Source organism: Mytilus trossulus, chromosome 7 (assembly GCF_036588685.1).
Source record: "Mytilus trossulus isolate FHL-02 chromosome 7, PNRI_Mtr1.1.1.hap1, whole genome shotgun sequence".
In the NCBI taxonomy this organism is placed as follows: Eukaryota; Metazoa; Mollusca; class Bivalvia; order Mytilida; family Mytilidae; genus Mytilus; species Mytilus trossulus.
The window spans coordinates 11,285,812-11,308,224 of record NC_086379.1 but is presented as its reverse complement, the minus strand read 5'-3'; the positions used below and the strand labels follow the sequence as shown (position 1 = coordinate 11,308,224).

General features: G+C 30.9%; 1 protein-coding gene across 1 annotated transcript; it reads left to right on the top strand.

The window, feature by feature from the left end:
- Window positions 1-576: 576 nt before the first annotated feature.
- Window positions 577-20,651, top strand: LOC134726822 (uncharacterized). Its single transcript, XM_063591230.1, has 7 exons — window positions 577-707; window positions 3,826-4,098; window positions 5,650-5,949; window positions 15,871-15,924; window positions 17,071-17,124; window positions 17,649-17,724; window positions 19,796-20,651. Exons 1-7 carry the CDS (start codon window positions 638-640, stop codon window positions 20,229-20,231), a joined length of 1,263 nt encoding a protein of 420 aa, XP_063447300.1. The 5' UTR covers window positions 577-637; the 3' UTR covers window positions 20,232-20,651.
- Window positions 20,652-22,413: the final 1,762 nt, after the last annotated feature.

Here is a 22,413-nt window from a genome sequence, read left to right as displayed (position 1 = left end):
ATCCCTTAGTTTGAGAAAGTATGTTCAGTAGATACTGTATATTTTGTCAAATCACACTGTTCCGATACATTGACTTAAAAGTAGGATACACAAAAGAGCAGCCTAAACTCCGAAATACAAATACTACCGTGCTACCTATAAGTTTGGAAATTATATCGTAGATGATTAACAGAAACTCCGAGCATTAAGCACTGTATATATACCAAATAGCAGATATTTCTATTAAGTTTTTTTTAACAAAGTTTTAATTGTATTTAAATAAAAACATAATCATGTATACATATACATTCGAGAGGAAGTATGAGAAGAACAATGTGGATATGGGATGATCAAAGCACTATATGAGAAATCAGATCAATATATAAATTTTTATTTCCTAATTGATAGATATTCAATTGTGTTTTTTTATACTAATATTATTGTTAGGTCATGATTAAATAACCATTAACTTCCTGTTAGAGGAAGGTTACAAACAAAGTTCAAATGATTTAAAAAAAAAAGTACATTAAATCGCTATATAATAAATTTGATCCGTTTTTAAATGTTTATTTAATGAGTTGTTGATCTTCAATTTTGTCAACTTTAACACTAGTATATCTAACTTCCTGGTAGAGGAAATGTGTCGAACGACTTTGAAATGGATGATAGTACATACAGATTTGTTAAACTGTTTTTTGTGATATTATCATTTTCAAAGAAATCACATGGTAAGAATTTTATTTTAATTTTTTTACACTTACGAATTGAGCTAAAATTACTTCAAACATAAGTGATAACACAAGCAACAGAACACATTAACTTTTCGAAGATATTTATACTGCATAGTTGTGTTTACTTCCTATATATAGTAACGAAGCAGCTATATTTGGTGCAATGTCAATTTTCACCATGGATCCCTTTTTCTACAATTAGAGTTAATTAAGGGATGATAATAAGTTTGAAATTAAATTTTACAATTTAAATAAATATCAAAGTTGCAAAATGAAAACAACATTACAATGTAGGTCAGTGTAAGAAAAATAAGAACTTTTTTGTATTCGGTACAAAACTGAGGAAGTGCTTGTTAAAACCCTTGCTCTTCCCTATGTTATCAGCCTCATACAAAACAAATCATGTTTTTTTCTGCCATTGACCTTATAGTGTATATATATACAGTATTCGACAGTATTTTTGTGATAAATTGATATATGGAAACATAAAACTCTGTATTAAAGTTGCGCGCGAGTCTAAATATTTGTTTTTATTTAATATAGGATTTCGCTCTTTTCTTATATACATGAACTTTATATTCTACTTAATAGAAAAATGAAATAAAAAAGATGGGGTCACCGTTCATTTACGCTCACAATCTGCCTTTAAAAGAAGAACACATTTTTGTTAATGTCCTTTTTTCTGTTGAACTAATAGGAGAAATAGCGGTAATATCGAAATAAAAAAAGAACTAAATTACAGAAATCGCTTAAATTTTACAATCATTTAGTTTATGTAAAGTTTATTCAAAAAAATAAATATAGGTCACCGACGAGTTAAAAAAGATATTTTAATTTAATGCCAAAAATGGCATTTTTGCACCAAAGGGAGATAATTTGGAGCTTTTTCAATGATATCTACATTTAAAAAAAAGCACGTATTGTTTTTTTGGAATGATTTTTGTTCCATATGATAAAATAACAACTACTAAAGGTAATTAATAAAAATTGAATTGAAAAATAAATGTTTAATTTTTTTGATTGAAAATCCGCGAGCCTCCTTAAAGAAAAGTTTTCCTTGTTGAAGACCTCAGTGTCACTTTGAGATGAAGATCTAGAGCAGCAGTTGTTGTTTTATTGTGCATGTTTTTATTTTGTGTCATGGATGAAAACTCTATTTTAATTCTTTTGTTTTTGTTTTATTTGACAAGTTGTTTATTTCTAAGGTATTTAGTTTCTTATTAGCAACATAGACAACTGAAGACCGACAAACACAAACGCCACCAAAAATTAGGTCTTATCTCACGTTCTCCGGAAAGTTAATCAGATTTAGTTCCATATGTGACACCCGTTGCGTTGCCAATGATAGTACAAACCCCGTGACAAGTAGTATTGAGTCAATTAAATTTGACGAAAGAAAACTGGATTGTTGTTATGTCAATTGGAGCATATACATCGTCATTATCGTTCTGTGTAATTAATATTCCATAACTGTCAACCAACTCGTGATGGCATCAATAAAATTAACGAGTGGTTGATTTAAACTTCATCAAATGGAATTAACTGGTTTAAGCTGTATTTGTCAAAACTTTTAGGAATTTTGGTCCTCAATGTTCTTCAACTTCGAATTTTATTTGGCCTTTTTAACTTTTTTGGATTCGAGCGTCACTGATGAGTCTTTTGTAGACGAAACGCGCGTCTGGCGTATATACAAAATTTAGTCCTGGTATCTATAATGCGTTTATTATTAACAGCTTCTTTAAATTTGTTAGCAGCAACCCACTATCAAGAGAATCATGATTTATTGTATTAACGTGGAGATGGTATATTGCTACGTTAAAATGGAAAATCACAATTATAAACGTTTTAGTAGCAGAATTCTTTTTTGCATTGGTCTCAACACTGGATAACTTCAAGTTTATTTAAAGTAAAAGTTTTTGTGAAATTTAATGTTACCAATTAGTAATAAACTATTTTAGTCTGAAATAATTCTCTTATGCACCTTTAGCTCTTTTGTAGACAAAACGCATCACGACCGTTTCCCAAAATGAAAGGAAATGTAAACGATCCGTAGAAATTTAGATATAAAAGGGACTCCAGAATCAAAAAGTAGATTTGTAGGGATTGTTTGTTGTTGTTGCTTTTTTTTTACTTGGCGGAGGAGGAAAGGACTTTATTCTTAAAGTAAAAGTTAGAAACAGATGCTCTATTTTCATGTTTTTATAATCGGTCAAGTTGTTTGTTAATCGTTTAAGTTTGATAACACATAACCCGAATCTTGAAAGAAAACTAACAAATAATTGAGGCTGAAACATAACATTCCCTCAGATTAAAAAACATTGTTTATAATCTGTAAACGTAACGTGCAGTTAGTTTACTCAGTTATAAATGGTATTTTTCTACAACTCTCTCCCAATAGAATTGTGGAAGCGAATGTGCTCAGTGCTTTATACCAATAGAAAGTGACATGCATATATTTTGACAAACACTCTAAATTTAAACAGTCTTATCATACGTTTTTTGATTGAGTTAAGTCTGCCAATTGATATTTTATCGTATGTTTTTCTATGTTGTGATGTTATGCTATTGTTTCAGAAAAAGGGAGAAGGTTTGGGTCCATTAAAACGTTTAATCCCGCTGCAAATGTTTGCACCTGTCCTAAGTCAGGAATCTGATGTACAGTAGTTGTCGTTTGTTTATGTAATATATACGTGTTTCTCGTTTCTCGTTTGGTTTATATAGATTAGACCGTTGGTTTTCCCGTTTGAATGGTTTTACACTAGTAATTTTGGGGCCCTTTATAGCTTGTTGTTCGGTGTGAGCCAAGGCTCCGTGTTGAAGGCCGTACTTTAACCTATAATGGTTTAATTTTTAAATTGTTATTTGGATGGAGAGTTGTCTCATTGGCACTCACACCACATCTTCCTATATCTATTATAATTTCTCTAATCAATAAATAAGTATAACAACAGAGAAGAAGGTTTAATTAAGCAGTTCCTACTATTGTAAAAAGGATTTTGTATCTTTTTCATCAAAGAAAAAAAAAATCATGATTAAAAAGCACATATAAAAAAAATCACCCAGTTCTGTCATGTCTTTGTTAAATATAGAACAGCTACTTTTTTTCAAATTGAAGGGTTAACCTTTGAAAAACGACTATGTGAAAATTCTACAGTGGATTTGACCTGTCCTAGTGGAAACGCAATAGAGGATATCAATATACTTTTTCACGACATTGGGAATTCTTGCAGTCTTACAAATGACGGTAACATGGGAACTGAAGCTATGAACTCATCTTACCCATCTTGTATTGGTCACAACTCGTGTGTGTTAACGGACAAAATGCTCAACGTTTCACATTTAGTAGCTGACAAAACGTGGAAACTGAATATTGACTATCACTGTGTTCGTAAGTAAACTTTCAATTTTAACTATAAGTACTTTAAGGAAGCACACTTCATTTAACATTGAAGATCGAAAATATCAACATTAATTTTATGTATCTGAAATGTATTAGTGTATAACTACATCCTGAAAAGTATAAAAAAAATTGAAGGTTGTGGGTTCAATATACACTTGTCAACAAGGATTGAAAAAAACATTTATTTCAGACGTCTATGCCTAGATAGTAAATATAAGACTAGATCTGATAAAAAAGTACACACATTTGTGAGAAAAATGAAAAGGCATATTTCTGTGAAATCTATGAAGTAGTATTGAATATGCCATGGATTTTATATTAGGATAAAGATATGACTCACATATACTAAATCTATAAAATGTAATCATCTGTGTTTTTTCGTCAACATTAATTTCATGCAAACAATCTTTCTTCATAATTATGATTTTTGGAAATACTAATGTCCTTTTGGGTGGTGATATTATCTCTTTAACGTTTTTATAAAGTTTTGTGTTAACATATTTTTTGCAACGGAAAACACATAAATTGTGGTAAAACGCATTTCGTGCATTATAATTGTTACATTTCCTGTTATTTGATGTCTGTGACAAAATACACCTCTTTCCAATACTGTGAAGTCTTTTTTTTTTTTAATTCTTGGGTATCAATTTTCGGGGTTTGAGCGATATTTACATGTTCGTGGGTTTTTAAATTCTTGGATTTAAGTTTTCTAAAAAAAAAAATAATTGGAAAGTTAAAGCCTTTAGAAACGAAGGTATCAAATTCTCTGGATTGAAGGAAATTGCAAAGTAAACATTGACCTGTGTAAATCGTAGTGATTACACTAATTGATCCATGATTAAGTGATTAACAGATTAAAGAAAGGTGTTAATTAGGCCATAAACATGCTACCTAAAGAAAGCAGTAGGATAAACAAATGCTATAAACGTATCTTAAATTTTCAAATAATTCTTATCAAAATCAAGCCCAGCATAAGGATATAAAATAAACACTTTATCTTACTAGCATATCAATACCGGAAATCTGACTTTCAATGATTATAATATTTTATATGAGAATTAAAAGATCAAAAGTTGTACAGTTTAGTTATTAAAGATTAAATGGGTATAATCCTGCATGCAGTTGTACATTTGTAGTTATGTGACTGCTATTGTCTTGTGTTGTCTTGTATGAATATATTGCCTTTGAAAGGCTTTTGAAGTATTCTTAATTTTAGCGTTATACAATATATTCTCTACTGTAAATCATATGAGTAGTCAAACCTACGGATTGGGATGTTTCCTTGTCTGGATTTGGACAGTGGTTGTTTTAATTTCGTTAGACACTTAAATTCGTGGATAAAGTCATCCACGAAAACCACGAAAATTGGTATCCCACGAATAACAGTACTTTCACAGTAATTCACATTTTGAGGTCGTGCAATATTACTTCAGCGAACTTATCTCTCTAGATCGTCAGTAACCATCCTATGTCCTTAATAATGTTCAGTTCGTCTCAAATTAGTTATTGACGCAAGTTACATATCTCGTTCCATTACAGGTAAAAATATCAACAATAGTAAGACCGAAAAAACTGTTTGTCCCTATAACATGGAGTCAGTAACATGTGGAAATACAAAAAATAAAATAGAAATTCAGTCAGTTGAAGTAATGATGTATTCATCGTTTTGCGAAAACCACATTTTAGATCAACAGTGTACAGAATTAACAAAACATAACGTAATAGAATCCTGCAATATCAACAATACTTGTCAACCAATAATTTGGACCAAATCTGTCAATACATGGGATGATTGCATTCGAATACCAAAGTTTGTAAATATCTCATTCAGTTGTAAAGGTGTGTATTTATATGTTAGCTTGTGTATAACTCAATTCCAATTATCATTCATATATACTGTACGTATTCGTTAATAGATAATTAATTATTTTTGTATCAGATTAAGTTAACAACACTATATTGGCACAATGTTTGCTTACTTTCTAAAATTGTCATGCATGCATAAACAAGATGAACAAGATGTGTCACATTCAAGATTACAGTAAATATTTAGACTTAAGACTGAGATAAACTTCGTACTGTCCAGACAATTGCCTTTCAGTTAAATCGGAACTGTTCTGTAATATTTCATATAATTCAGTATGATGTGTATGTCTACAAGTGATAACCTCTCCTGGAAACAATGTTCGCTATTCTCTGTGCTGACTAAATTATGCTAATGGCAAAAATCTGTCAAGATAATCCAGTTGTTGTAAATTCATTCCATACAATCTATCGTTAACGAATCTAAAAAATAATAGTATCTTGGATATATTTCCCCCGAAATGGCACGTTCAAATTCTGTGAAAATAATCAGAAAGAAAAGGTACACAGATATGTAAAAGGAGAAGGCTTCTCAAGAAGTTATCAATTAGCTTTATTGGTGTACTTTGGCGATATAACAATTAAGATATTAATATCCATATGATTTATTTTGGATTAAATACACATTTGACAGACTAAAATATCAGCAACCATGTATAGACTACTGTATAATTATGCAGTTTAATAAAAACGATATTATACAGTTATAAAATTGAGAATGGTAATGGGGAATGTGTCAAAGAGACCACAACCCGACCATAGAAAATAAAACAGCAGAAGGTCACCAACAGGTCTTCAATGTAGCGAGAAATTCCCGCACCCGTAGGCGTCCTTTAGCTGGCCCCTTAACAAATATATACTAGTTCAGTGATAATGAACTCCATACTAAGTTCCAATTGTACACAAGAAACTAACATTAAAAAATAACAACAAAATACTAGCAGCTAACTGACATGTCAGCCCCAGACTCCAATTAAACTGATTGAAAGATTATGATTTCATCATATGAATATCAGGCACAATCCTTCCCGTTAGGGGTTTAGTATCATACCATCATACCATATATGAGAAGAACATAACCCGTGTCATGCCAATAACTGGTTTTTGAATAAATGTTTTTAGTTTCGATGCAAAGACCCTATAAGTGAATCAATATTAACGCCAAAATAAGCTATCTATAATGACCTAACAACAGTATCGTAACTATACCCTGTCTTGATTAGTCTATTTAAAGGTTTTGTTAGCTTCTGAGGTGAATACTGACATTTTTTATGCTTTATAAAGAAAATATTCATAAAAATTGGATGTGAAATACCTGAACATATAAGAAGTTTGCATGATGAGCTATATTTACGAATGATATCCTTATACCGATGATAAAATTTAGTAAATGTTTTGACTAGTTTGTGATATCGAAAACCCTGGTAAAATATTTTTTCAGAAATACATAAATTTCTCTCGTTAAAATCTACAAAATTGTTACATACACGAGCGAATCGTACAAGTTGAGATATATAAACACCGTAAGATGGTTACAAGGGAACGTCACCATCTTAAAATGAATAATTAACGATAGGAAATGAAAAATCATCTCTTTTATCATAAATTTTAGTATTAAGCTTTCCGTTAGTGATATAGATATCAAGATCGAGGAAAGGGCAGTGGTCATTGTTACCATTAGCTTTATTTAAAGAATGTTCAACAAGATGAATTTCTTTAGTATACATATTAAAGTCGTAATTATTGAGAGCCAAAATATCATCAAAATATCTAAAAGTATTATTAAAGGAGTAGGTCCGGTAAGGACTCATTTTGGCCTCAAATTTCAGTTTCATCTGACGAAATATTTTGACCACTTTTTAAACACTTAAGGGTCTATTTCACTTGATTCAATTAGTTAATGTGAAAGATTTTAACTTATCAAGTCATTAAAAACGATCCGATTGAAGCTCTAATATGACAAATCTCTCAAATATGCCAAAAAACGTCACTTTTCATATGGTTTTTGTCAAAAATGAAAGTGGCCGCACCTGTGTTCATCCACAACCTTTATATATGTTATGTATTATCATAAAATACAACTTACATTGCAATATTAAGGATGAACACGAATGCGGCCAATTTCGTTTTACACGGAAACCGTCTAAAATTTAACTAAAATGATAGAATTTTGAAGATTTCAGTAATTTAGCATGACTTAATGGTGCTACAATCTATAAATGTGCATTGTTTTGTCAAAAACAGCCCATATTTATGCAGCAGAAGCATTCAATTGTCCAATAAATAACTAATAGTTTACATTTTAACTATTTTGTAAAACTGTTATATTTTTGGGCCAAAAAGGGGCCTTACCGGACCTACTCCTTTGTTTATGAGATGTTGTTTTGATGCGTCTTTGCTGATTGTTGTCATAATTGTAACTCAATGCAATACAAAAACAGGTCCGCAATAAGTGGTGCACAATTAGTCAGTATACTTATAAAAAGTGAACTTATTTTCTCTGTGTAATTATGTATAAAGGTTTTATTTAATTGATAGAATGGTCTATATGTCGTGTATATTTTATCATTTTGTACAGGTTATTACTTGTACAAAATTTCCAGATAAGTAATAACTTGTATAATGACATCATACAGGTTATTACTTGTATGAATATAATTGTACAAGTAATCACCTGTACAAATTTTGTGGAGAAAAGATAATAACTTGTACAACTCACTATCTTTCGTATTTTTTTAAAATTTATATTGTGTTTGCTTTTTTGTTCTTATTTCAAGTGTTTATCAGTATTTTTTTGAATGTTAGGAGTTTGAAGATGAAAGAATGACGCAAAGTGGTACTATAAGCTTACGTGACACCTTGTGCAAACTTAGCTAAACAGCTAGATGCCACTTAAATACGGGCTTCTGTTACAAAGTGACATGGTCATTAAAAGCAAAAATCAATTGGTACCCTCCATTCATTTATTTTCAAACATAACGCATTTCATTCAAAGATAATCTGAAGCGACGCAATTCTAATAGTTTTCCATTTCAAGCTTTCCGAAAATGGAACTTTCAAAGATTTACCTTTTCTCTAACACGCTACCAATTCTTACTAGAATAAGTTTATGATTTCTTAAGAATGAAGATAACGCTTAAAACTCATTTGTAAGAGTTACAAATTGTTTATTTTTCTAGATAGAGAGTAAAAAATATGCGATAGATACCAAAAAGGACATTCATACTATTAAGTTCAAAATAAACTAAACATGTACACCATGGCTAAAAAAGAATACAACAGACAGAAAAACAATAGTACACCAAACTGAACAAAGACAACTTACCCCCGAACACCAACTAGAAAAAGGGACTGAACACATGTGCTCCGTTAGATAAGCATATCCTGATTCAATATGGCATCCATCATAGTTTCAAAAGCATCATTAAAAGTAAAAACACGGGGATGTGTCAAAGAGACAACAACCCGACCAATGAAAAAAACAACAGCAGAAGGTCACCAACAGGTCCTCAATGTAGCGGGAAATTCCCGCACCCGGTGGCGTCCTTCAGCTGGCTCCTACACAAATATATACTAGTTTAGTGATAATGAACGCCATACTATTTTCCAAATTGTACGCAAGAAACTAAAACAACAATACTAACAAAGGCCAGAGGCTCCTGACTTGGGACAGGCGCAAAAATGCGGCGGGGTTAAACAAGTTTGTGAGATCTCAACCCTCCCCCTATACCTCTAATCAATGTAGAAAAGTAAACGCATAACAATACGTACATTAAAATTCAGTTCAAGAGAAGTCTGAGTCTGATGTCAGAAGATATAACTAAAGAAAATAAACAAAATGACAATAATACATAAATAACAACAGACTACTAGCAGTTAACTATGAGAAGAACATAACCCGTGTCATGCCAACAACTGTTTTTAGAAACAATGTGTTTAATTCCGATGCAAAGACCTTATCAGTGACTCAATATTAACGCCAAAATATGCAATCTTTAATGACTTGACAACAGTATCGTAATTATATCCCTTCTTAATAAGTCTATTTAAAGGTTTTGTTAGTTTGATCTTAAAATGAATAATTAACGATAGGAAATGAAAAATCATCTCTTTTATCATAAATTTTAGTATTAAGCTTTCCGTTAGTGATATAGATATCAAGATCGAGGAAAGGGCAGTGGTCATTGTTACCATTAGCTTTATTTAAAGTATGTTCAACAAGATGAATTTCTTTAGTATACATATTAAAGTCGTCATTATTGAGAGCCGAAATATCATCCAAATATCTAAAAGTATTATTAAACTTGTTTATCAGATGTTGTTTCGATGGGTCTTTGCTTATTTTTGTTATAAATTGTAACTAATAACAATATAAAAACAGGTCCGCAATAAATGGTGCACAGTTAGTCCTCATTGGAATTCCGATAATCTGACGATATACGGAATCCCAAAAGCAAACCAAAATGTTATCTAGTAAAAATTCAAGGGCATATATAGTATCAAAGCTCGTCCAATTAACATAGTTTTTTTGTTTATTGTTACTAAAAAATGACCTAAAAGAGTTTGAACATATATATTCACATTCTGATTTTTTTAATGCCCATTAAACTAGGTGTGTGAATTTTTTCTTAATGAGAATGTGCGGCAATGTGGTACACAGGGTAGAAAAATCAAAACTTTGAACAGATTCAAAATCACCAATATAAGCTTGTAATTTATCAAGTACTTCCAACGAGTTCTTGACACTCCAAAAGTAATTTATTCCACTATTTTCGAAGGCCTTATTTGAACAATTTATTATCAGGTTTTTAATTGTACCAAGTGTGCTGGTAAGAAGAATAGACAATTTAGTAGTTGAACAATGGCTTGAAGACGAAATAATTCTATATTTGTAAGGGGTTTTGTGTAGCTTCGGAAGCCAATACATAGTTGGGACTTTCATTATATTTGGCTCTGATTGTAAAGCGGTGGCTAAAACTTTATGTTTGTTACAGATTTCGTTTTCTGAAAATGGAGTCAGTTGGAATGTTGGTGAATTAGTGATTACCTTTTTCAGAACCTCAATGTAAAATTTACGTCAAACAATACTGATATTATTAGCAGCTTTATCGGCCGGGACAAAAACAAATTCCTTCGCTAGTTCTTTTAGTTTATGTTTGATACGAGAACTTGGTTTATTGTGGTTATTGTCAATAGTAAAATGTATTTTAAAATGTTGAATACGTATATCAACTATTTTCATTACTGAATTTAAAAAATAGCCCAAAGATTTTTTGTCAGCTTTTTCCCGTTTTATCCATTTCATACAGTAAGTATGGAATGAGTTGTGGATGATATTACGACACTCATTCCAATTAATAATTGACGGGGACGATATTTAGGTCCTTTACTGAGGAATGATTTTAACTCTCGGTCTTGAACGATGTTAAGATCTCCTGTTATAACATGGGAAATGGGTCTAAAAGATATTCGGAATTACTGCAATTACGTGAAGTAGGTGTATTTTCACTGATATTAACATCTTTACACAATTGACTATAATTAAACTCAAATTTCCGGGTAGATTTCTTGTAAATAATACAAATAAAAGGTAGCTCAGTATTGTCAAAATATCCAGGAATTTGTTCTTTAACAGAATGGTCGTTAAATGTACCGGCAATATTTACAAAATCAAAGCCTTTATTGACATACTTAATTTTAATAAAATGTTTTTATGATCTTCAGGTCGATCAATTTTGGGAAATAATTTAGAATAACAATATGCCATAATAATTTGAACAATTTCATACTTAGGACTACTATATGAAATTGTGTTGCAATCCTCCAAAATTTTATTTAACTTATTAACCGGTAACGAACAGAGGTTGTTAACAGATAATGTCTGCCGTTGTTTTTTGAAATAGAAATTAGGTCCGAAATATGGTATGATTGGCCCAAAATTGTCTTTGCTTGCGATTTGTTCTACGACCGTGAGAACGGTTTTTACGAACAGTTTTAGAAACTATATCCAAAATGTTAACGGAATTGGTTCTAGATATATTACCAATTCCCATGATATAATCATTTAGACCGAGAGGGTAAACTGTCTGTAATTTTTTAATCCAATTTAATTCAATTATTTTCCGTGATCGTACAAACTTTGAATGCGATTCTCCAGGCTGCTTATTTACTACTTCTAAAGGTTGAACTGCTAAACATTTAAAAGGATTGTTGTGCTTCTTAAGGTGTTGATAAATGATACTTTTGAATTTATTGGGTCTTTTAAAACGATACAGATGTTCTTGAGTGCGTTTAGATAAATATCGTCCAGTTTCTCCTACGTACTGAATACCACACCCCGGTTTGTTTCATGTGAGTAAATAAACATTGCTGTACTGTTTGTTTTTCAAGTTATATCAGTTTCAAAATTTAAAGAAAATGTGCGACCATTGAACGTGGACCTTACCGTATTGTTGGTGGAAAGACGGGGACATGGAAGTCATTTTTTGGCATGACACTTATCGATAGAAGGGTAACCACGATTTTTATTGTTAAAAATGTTAGCGATGATAGTATTTATAGATAACCGATGTTGAAGATTGAGACGTGTAGATACCCTTTGAACAAGTTTAGTATTTAGTATTTTTCCATTTCTAAGCTTCATAATTGTTTTGTTAGTGAATTATATAATAACGGAGCAAAGATTGGCGTCCAGAATATGAATCAGCATATAATAATTTAAGTTATGTAAAATTTATAAATTTGTTCAAAAAAAAAAATGTCACACGCTATCAGTAATAATTACCCGAAAAAGATAGGGTATATCATGGTAGGACTGACGGCTGACTAAATAGTAGAATGGGGCTGAATATTGAAATACTACTTTTTGATAAATATTCCTAAAGTAATGAACTAGCGCAGTTCTCGCTCGGACACACACTCCATAATCTAGTATATTATAAGAGCATAAACCTGAAGCACGGGGAGGCACTCTACTACCTCCACACGGCACTAAAGACAAACTCTGTAAAAAATAAAATAGAGAATGTATTTTTAGGTTTGTAACATTCAGGAAAATGGAACCGGGATACGGGTTAGGGCATTTGGAACATATCCATAATCATCTGGGAAACAGATATTCCGTGTAACGGTCAACAAATTCATGAGGCATAATTCCAACTCCACCACTTGGAACTCTCGGTTTAATAGTTTCTCTGAGAGCAGCAACCCTTTTTCAAATAAATGATAAAAAAACAAGTCCCCGAATATCTTATCGCCCGGTTATGCATATACGCCGTCAACAGGGGATGATGGAACGTTGCTATGTAAACTTAGAAAGTTTAATTGAGAAGCTAGGTTTATCTTTTTTGACGTAAAGGGTTTGTTTATAACAGACCCTCATTGTAAATTAATAGATGTAAATTAAGATATGTATCTGACCTTACTGTATCTGTTGTATCCTTTATCTCTAGTTCGATGGGATCGAAACGTTCATCATATAGTCACCAACATTTGAACTACTTATTGATAGAACATCTATATAGCAGAAATAGTTTGGCTTTCAAAAACAATATTGCACGTGCTGTTAACAGATTTCTTCACTGGTACAGCTGTTTCAATGAACATACCTGAATAGAAAGTAAATTAAAAGAATACTGCCCACACTATTTTTCTTTCTTTCTTATATTTCCAGATATCTTTTCATACGCATATTCAGTTTGGCAACCTAGTAAAATCATTGTTTCCATTGGTTAAAGCCTCTCTTCTTAACATTTGAATTTTGCACTTTTTGTTCAGTTCGGCATTCTAGTTTTTCTATTCTTCAAAAAGTTTTAGGGTTTCAAATCTTTTAACCTCGAACATCACTGAAGAAACATTATTGTTTATAGTACTCGTTAAAGTTTTGAAAAAAAGATTATGTAAGTTAGAATTATATGTATTATGATTATTATCACATTTGAACAGTTTATGGTTCTTTCTGTGCATACAAATATATAACGTTGGAATACTTTTATCACTATCAGGGTTTTATACAGAGGTTTTATATATTTCCCATTTCCATTCTCTATTTTATGTTAAAGTAAGATACTGTTAAATTTCTGTTTGTGTTATTTTTGTTTACTTTTGAGTTTATAAACACTTTATTCTATGTATGTTTAATATAAGTTTTTTTTCCACATATTTTAACCTCTAGCATCACTCAAGAGACATTATATAATATTTTACATTGTTTCCTTGTTTTTGTTAATTTCCCCCTTTTAATTGAATATCAAAACTCTCAGTCTGATTGCCTGTGAAAACAAAGGAAAATAATACAAAAAAATAAAAACTAATACAAAACAAAAATTATATTAAAAATAACGTGTAAGGTTTCTGTTTAATAAATGCATCTAACATTTTAGTTATATCTTTTATCTTAACGTCAAAATGGTATATAATAAAATGTAAACTGCCACATTAACCTATCATACCTGTTTGGTTGCTTGCCTAATTTTGTAAATATAATTGAACTGTAAATTACTAACGTACATAAATTAGATTTAACTAGTCATAGACTAAGTTTAACCAATCTTTCTTGTCTGAAAATGCAGTATACCAAATCTGGAATTTTACAGTTGTCTCACATTTGTTCAATTGGTTGATATAGTCTTACGTTTAATTTTTCCAGTTTGATTTTACCTGTCCTTTTTCACTTTCACATTCTGTATTTTTATTCATTCTTTCTTTTGATGATTTTTCACCATTTCAAATATACATTTATAATAACATAAGTGTTACCATTTTATCTGCACTAGATGCACATTTAGACAATCAATGTCTCTTCCGTGATTCTTGAGGGCCAAAATATTTGAAAATCCAGAGCTTATTAACAACACGAATAGCTATAACCTCAAAAAAGAAAAAAAAGGTGTAGCTAAAACTAAGGAAGAAATCAGATCTTTGCATTAAGGCAATTCATTCCTTAAAATTGTAACAGCTACTGGCCTGGGCAATAAGTCCATCAGCAGGGATATAGACCCAGTGGGTAATTAAAAGATAAATGATGTTTATAAGTTTAATTCCAAATAATATTATGTTATGTATAGAAAGTCAATTTTAATTTGATAATGCAAAACATTTGTTTCTATTGCAAAACTACTTGGAGAGAGTTGTCTCTCGTCTTATTTTTGGTATATTTACTGCAGGTTTTGTTACTCTTGTTGTGTAGATTCAGTAGATTGTGTTCCCGTGCCTGTAGTGTATGAACTTATATTTTTACAGTTTCGGTTGCAATCATACCATAACTTCTTTTTTTATATTTACTACATGGCTTGTTACTCTTGCTGTGTGGAAGCAGCAAAATGTGTCCCCGTGTCTGTAGTGTATGCCCTAATATGTTTACAGTTTAGGTTTATTTGCTTGTGAGAGAGTTGTATACTAATTCTGTCACTTATGGAGAGTTGTCTAATTGGCAATAATACCAAATCTTCTTTTTTTCATATTTACTGCAGTGTTTGTTACTACTGGTGTGTGAATTCATGTAAATTTGTCCCCGTGCCTGTAGTTTATGCCCTTATATAATCACAGTTTGGGTTTTTTTGCTTATGAGAGAGCTGTATACTTATTCTATCTCTCGTGGAGAGTTGTCTCATTTGTAATCATACCAATTCTTCTTTTTTTATAACAACTACCTTCATGTGTTAAAAAAACATTTGATAGCATAAAATAATGAGGGAGTACCGAAACTTTTGATCAATTTCAAATATTCGTACAATAGGAAATGCAGCGATAAAAGTGCTACGATCGTTACACCTAGAAAACAAACTTAAATGACGTAGATCAAATAAAAATATGTAGATACCTATATTGATTTGTAAAATGAATCAAATGGATATTAAATTTGAATAAAAACACAAAAACTTTTAATCTATTTTTCAGCAATTACTACTGAACGTCTATCGCAAGATGAAACCAGTGAACATGGTAACATGGGCAAGTATTTCGATCAATATCAAATAAGGGGCGGTGATAGATTTTTTTCAAAACATAAATCGTATGTGTTCACGCGCTTTACTTGATTAACATTTATGAGCAGCGCTGACGCCACATATTTGAAAGCAACTGATGTATAAACACCGAAACAGTTGAATAACTATATGTCAAAAAGTGCAGTTTTACTGTCACATACACCTATTATAGCTGTTTGGGTTGCTAGCAAAATTTACTCAGACGTTCGGTATTTTTGTTAATTCTTTCATTGTATCATTGGCAGATACCAATATTGATTTGGAAATAAATCAAAGAAATATCAAATTTGAATAACAACACAAAAACTTTTAATCTATTTCACAGAAATTACTACTCCATTGCAAGATGAAACCAGTATACAGGGTAGAATTGGCAAGTATTTCTGTCTTCTGTTATTTTTAGGATATACTATCATCCAGAACGCTAAAGGCCAAAAATTTGAAAGCAAAGACAAACTCTATGACAAAACTACTTCAAAAATTCATCAAAAGTCCAGCTGAAACCACAATTTTCAGGCGGAACATTTTGAAAGTTTTTTTTTGTAAAAAATGGAAAACAACACGTTTAATAATTTATGGCGTACGAAGCGCTTTTCTATATTTATGTGTATAAAAATGACACAGTAACAAGGACTAAAAGGAGAAATACAATTGCGTTATTGCTCCTTAAAAATGAAAAAAAACTTAATTTGAAATAGTTTTTTTTATCGATAGTGTAAGCGTAAGAATTTGTTTGTCCAGCTTCCGAAATTATCTTTAAAATTCCAAAATGAAAGAAATATATATTTTTTTAATTTTAGAACTTCAAACATTATTTCAAAATCATAAAATTTAACCCTAGACTTTATAATCACTTTAAGTTCTTCTAAAAGTAGAATACGGAAAATAAAAAAATAACATAAAAAAAACTTGTTTTGATTAATTCGTAATTTCGAAGAAGCCCACAAAACACCGCTGAAAAAAGAACCAAAGATCGGTATTTCATGCTTTCGTGACATGAATTCGTATATGAGACAAAACTCTTATCGAACCAATATTTAAGTAGAAAAAAAAAGAGTACATTATTAATTTTTGAATACTAATTTACGGACTTGTAATATGTTTTTTTCAGCATTGTCTACTGTCCTGCCATTGCAAGAGGGAAGTGGTATAGAAGGTAACATAGGTAAGTATTTATGTCAAAATAAATATAATGAGATTTGGAAAAAACTGAAAATCATTCTTTGCAATTTTCATCCGCCCAATTCGGTTTTCTGGATTTACCTTCACCTTGAACACTCAAAACCAAATATTTGAGAGCCAGTGATATATAAAAACCGATACAGGTGAAGAGCTTCATGCGAATTCGGTATTACAGAAATAGCAAATATATGCTACTTTGCATTTGTATCTTTATAATTTATAAATGAACAGCTAAGTGTACTAATATTGCCAAAGAAACCAACTAACAATCAGAGTTAAACGAATATGTTTAATCAGTTTAGAATAACAAAAAGACTTTAAGTTTTGTACTTTTGTATTTTTCATATCCATGTATCTGTACCGTAATCGTATTGGAGCTGTTTGGACTTGCCTTCTATATTTCACCTATACAGGCAAGCCATTTGCAACTAGAGATAACTTTGTAGAGAATATATTATATCACAATAAGAAAATCTAATAATAAACATTTTATTACATATTATGTAGGTGTTGCTGTGGGTGTCATTGTTGGACTAATTGTAATTGTTGGAGTCGTGGTGCTGTATTTAGTCTTTGTAAGAAGGTAAAGTCATTATCGACTCCTATGAGTCGATATTAAGAATTGAACGATGGACAGTTAGTGCGTGAATTTTTCTTGCTACCAGATTGGAAGATATTATGAGACGCGAATAATCAAAGTTTATTGATTGGTTAGGACAATCCAAACCGAGTAAATGTCCTTCAATCCCGTAGATTATCGGATTTGTGCCCTCTTTTTAAGCAATTTGATTTTGTTTGGTCATTAATCATGCATATTCAAGATATTGGTACACAGGTAACTTTTATCTATAAATAGTCGAATCTTCTGGAATTTCTTTAACAACAACGTTAAGGTGGTATGGGAGTCTAAAATAAAAATGATAGAATTGGTTCATACTTTACCAAAACGTAGTATCTATTGATATATGTTGAAAAATATAATAAAAATGATAGGTCACCGCGCATTTTCTCAAGCTACAGGACGTGACAAAATGAGACATTTTGTATGGATTATACAGGAAAATACACCATTTGGGATTTGAAACTAAACAAAATGATGAAATTGTTAAATACTACAGAAAAATATAGCTTTCAGACAATGCTTTAAGAATAGCATAAGAAAAGATAGGGTCACCGTACGTTTTTCCCGGCTAAAATACAAAATAGAAAAATTTCATGTAGATTCCTTCAGAAAATGCACTGTTTTATAGTTACCTCCCCTTAGAATGCCAATTTAAAAAATAAATAAAAAAACAACCAAAATATATCAACATTTGCAATAATATTAATATTTATAAGTTATATTCTTATATAAATTGGTTCTTTTAATTGAAAATTCACATTAAAGGTCTGCAATCCTGCATCAAATGTTGCTGACTTGATAGAAAATCTGGACCTTTGGTTCTCTGTTTTTTACAATCCAAGATGGAGGAAGACACCCATACCACCTTAAACGATATATACTAGTTCATAACATGTAAAATTTGTTGATTGATGCACGGGGCTTTTCTAGTAAATGAATAAATCTACAAAGCGAAAGCACTTTCCATTTTCATCAGCTAAGAGTCGACTAGCCCTTTTTGAAAGGCTAATGCTTGTATATTATTAATCTTCAATGTACGTAAAATTTTTAAGCATTAACAATATGTACGGTATATTTGAGGAGAACATATGGGCAAGCACATTGTAGCATTTACAACTAAATGGAGCAGAGTTGGTTAAGATGATCGTTATGGGAAAGCTTATTTGTTTTTTGATGCACTGCTTTTCATTATTCAAATCTGGTCTAGTCTTAATCTTATTTCTTGTAAACTGATGGATTATCATGATTTATTTTGTACTTTTTTTCAGTGGGTAGTATATAATAGATTGATTTTTTTGTAGCATAACGTCGAGTGGCAAACTATTATATCCTATTCAACACATTCACAAATCAAAAAATAAAAGGAGTATTACCTCCCAGATTGTTTGTTTGATAATCAAGCAAATATACTAAACATTCTTCATCGTTGTATGTGCTATATAAGGAATTACTGTAGTTTTTTTCTGTCTATGACGAAATAACATTACAAATGGTGTGCACACTATATAACCCGCGTAGCTGCTTATTTTAAAGAGTGCACCACATTTTTTATGTTATTTCGAACAGACAGTAATTTCTTATAATCTAATTATAAATTCCATATAAAGCCTGGGTAAATCATGAAAAATTGTTAATGGCGGCACGGTCACATGAAATAATTGTTATGAGCTAGCTGATAAACAAAACAATTTCAGCCAATCAGAAGCCACCTCACATTCGAAATTAAATTATAATTATTATAAAGTTAAAACTCAAGATAATATTCTGCGAAGATTAAACGTTGGAAAGACTGAGATGAAAAGGTTTTTCCAATTATCAAAGGTAAAACATATGTTAAACATTCTAAGAGGTAAAGCAGGTGTTATTAATAATTCGATCAAGCTTTGTGATCAAAGAAATGGTCATCGAGATATCACACTTATTATCAAGTACCAAAAAGCGCGTCTTGTGTAAAAACGACTTGCTAGTTGCGAAAAAAATTAATACAGACGGAAAATCAAATATATTAATTTCTATATTTCTATTTGTGCAGAAAAAATACAGATGACAAACATGATATAGCTAGCAACTACGAAAACGCTGATTATGTTGGAAATCAAAACATAGCTCTTCCTGCTAACTGTACTTCTGAGAATTCCACAAATCTTGAATTGAGAATCAATGATCGAAAAGAAACAAATAAAAGCGACACGATCTTAGAAACCGGATGTATCAAAGACACCGACAACCAATACTATAATTCAGCCAATTTTTCTACAGCTCTTGAACCTAACAGAACAGATATTCCAGTTCATCATTCAAACGCCAATGACTATGAAATGGCAAAACCAATAGATGATTTTAAATATGATAAAAATACACCAACATTGGAAAAAGACAATTATGCATTTAATGAAGACCAGTATAACGTTTCAGGGAAACATGACGGCTCTGATTATCAGCAGGGCATATATATAGTAGAGGTGTAGATACTGTGTACGACATTGCTTCTCATAACAGACAGAATAATATGAGCGATGAGACATACGACCATGCCTTTGGTCCGACAACAGAGGATGATTATGATATTGCAAAACACTGATATATACAATGTATGGTATTTGAGGATTTTCACACAGTTATTCCTAGGCTTCGAAAATATAAATTAGGTTATATTGAAGTAAAACCGCAATACACTATCATATCATTGGTTGTAAGATTTGACCTAGTATCGACGGGTTTATACAGCAAGACGCCATGTGCAAATCCAATTGAAAAATGACAGAATTACAAAAAAGACATACAGACAGAATTAAGATTTGTTTCAAAATATAAAAAGAAGCGAAAAGATAATTACCTCTTAAAATATATGACACAAATAGTTTACAAAAATATTAGACATCAACAATCTACAAATCTTATTGATAAGCTATGTTTGAAAATGATTTAGTAGTATAACCTTATTAGGTGTCATCTTTTTATTATCTTTAAGTAAAATCGTTGTCCCACAATAACTCACTATATATGTGATTTAGACCTTGCGTGAAAATCATGGTTTAAGAAGTTCATTAAAAAAGATCATTAAAAAAAGGTAACAGTAGTATACCGGTGTTCAAATGTCATCAATCAATTGAGCGAAAAAAAATCCAGATTACAAACTAAAACCAAGAGAAACACGTAAACTCTGAGAAGGAAAACACAAGTTCAACAGGAACATCATGGTTCTTCTATATTGTTATGATAGACAATTCACATATAGAGACATCTTTCACAACACTATACACATCTAATTCCCAAATAAAGAATGAAAACTAATGAAAGATATTGGAAAACATTAAACGTAATAAAGCATGGTGTCAAATGCTCTGTTATCTGCAGCTTTATTAAGGGAAATATGCATTGAGACAACAAAAGAATACACAGTACAACGTAAAAAGTAGGAAATGAACACTGGAATGCTATAATAGAAAAAAACAAAGAATATGGGATATTTACTTTGACACAAAAACATTGCATACACAACCAAAAAAAAAAACAAAAAAAAACAAACTCACACACAAAAAGCAAAGGAACAGTCGGTGTGAATAGTATATCAAATTTTGATAGTGATTTATTAGGAATTGCACAAAATATGGATAACATATAAACCAAAACAATGCTTTTTAGACTCAATGTAAAATATACACTGTATACGAGAAAACAACATATAAAAAAACACCCGTACAATTGAAAATAAAAAGTTTACTCGTTAAACTATACATGACAATAATCATGAGTAAAACTTCATAAGACAACGATTTTTGGAGTATTTTTTTAAAAATTATGATTGTTTAAGACAAGAACAGTTTGCATACGCAGTCAGGTAGGTATATTCTATTAATTGGCTGACTTGGTTTGCTTTTTTCAGTTAAAATAAGGAAAAGTTAATCTTAATTTATATTTTGGCACTTAGAACTAAACACGCATGACAATTTTTTAACTACTAAGTATTATGATACATGGTAAAAGGTATGCAATATAAATAAGGTGTGGTATAAGGGTAAATGTAACAACTTCCCATCCTAGTTACAATATATAATTGTTTAAATTTTTAGGTTAAAGTACAGCCTTCAACAAAACAATTCAATAACACACGAGTGATAAATTGTTTGTGCAACCATTAAGTACGCATATAACATGTATTAAAAATAAATAGCAAGGACAGAAAACATCGCAAAACAGATTACGCCCTACGTTTCTTACACTGAATATTTAAAAAACAAACTTAAGTTCATCTGTATAATTGGCTCCTAAAATTTAACAATTAGCAATAAAAATTTGAATTTGTTCAAAATATGACACCCATTTAGAAAGATATAATGGAGGAATTATTTCATTGGTTTGTTGCTTGTTTCAAACTCAATTAGACGACGTAGCAGATATTGCACATTTTATTGTTAATGATCCATTTTTATATGATGCCTTGCCACAATCGTATGTTGTTTTCATATATCAAAGAGGAACGAAAGATACCAGAGGGACAGTCAAACTCATAAATCGACAATAAACTGAAAACGCCATGGCTAAAAATGAAAAGAACAAACAGACAAACAATAGCACGCATGACACAACATATAAAACTTAAGAATAAACAACACGAACCCCACTAAAAACTACGGGTGATATTAGGTG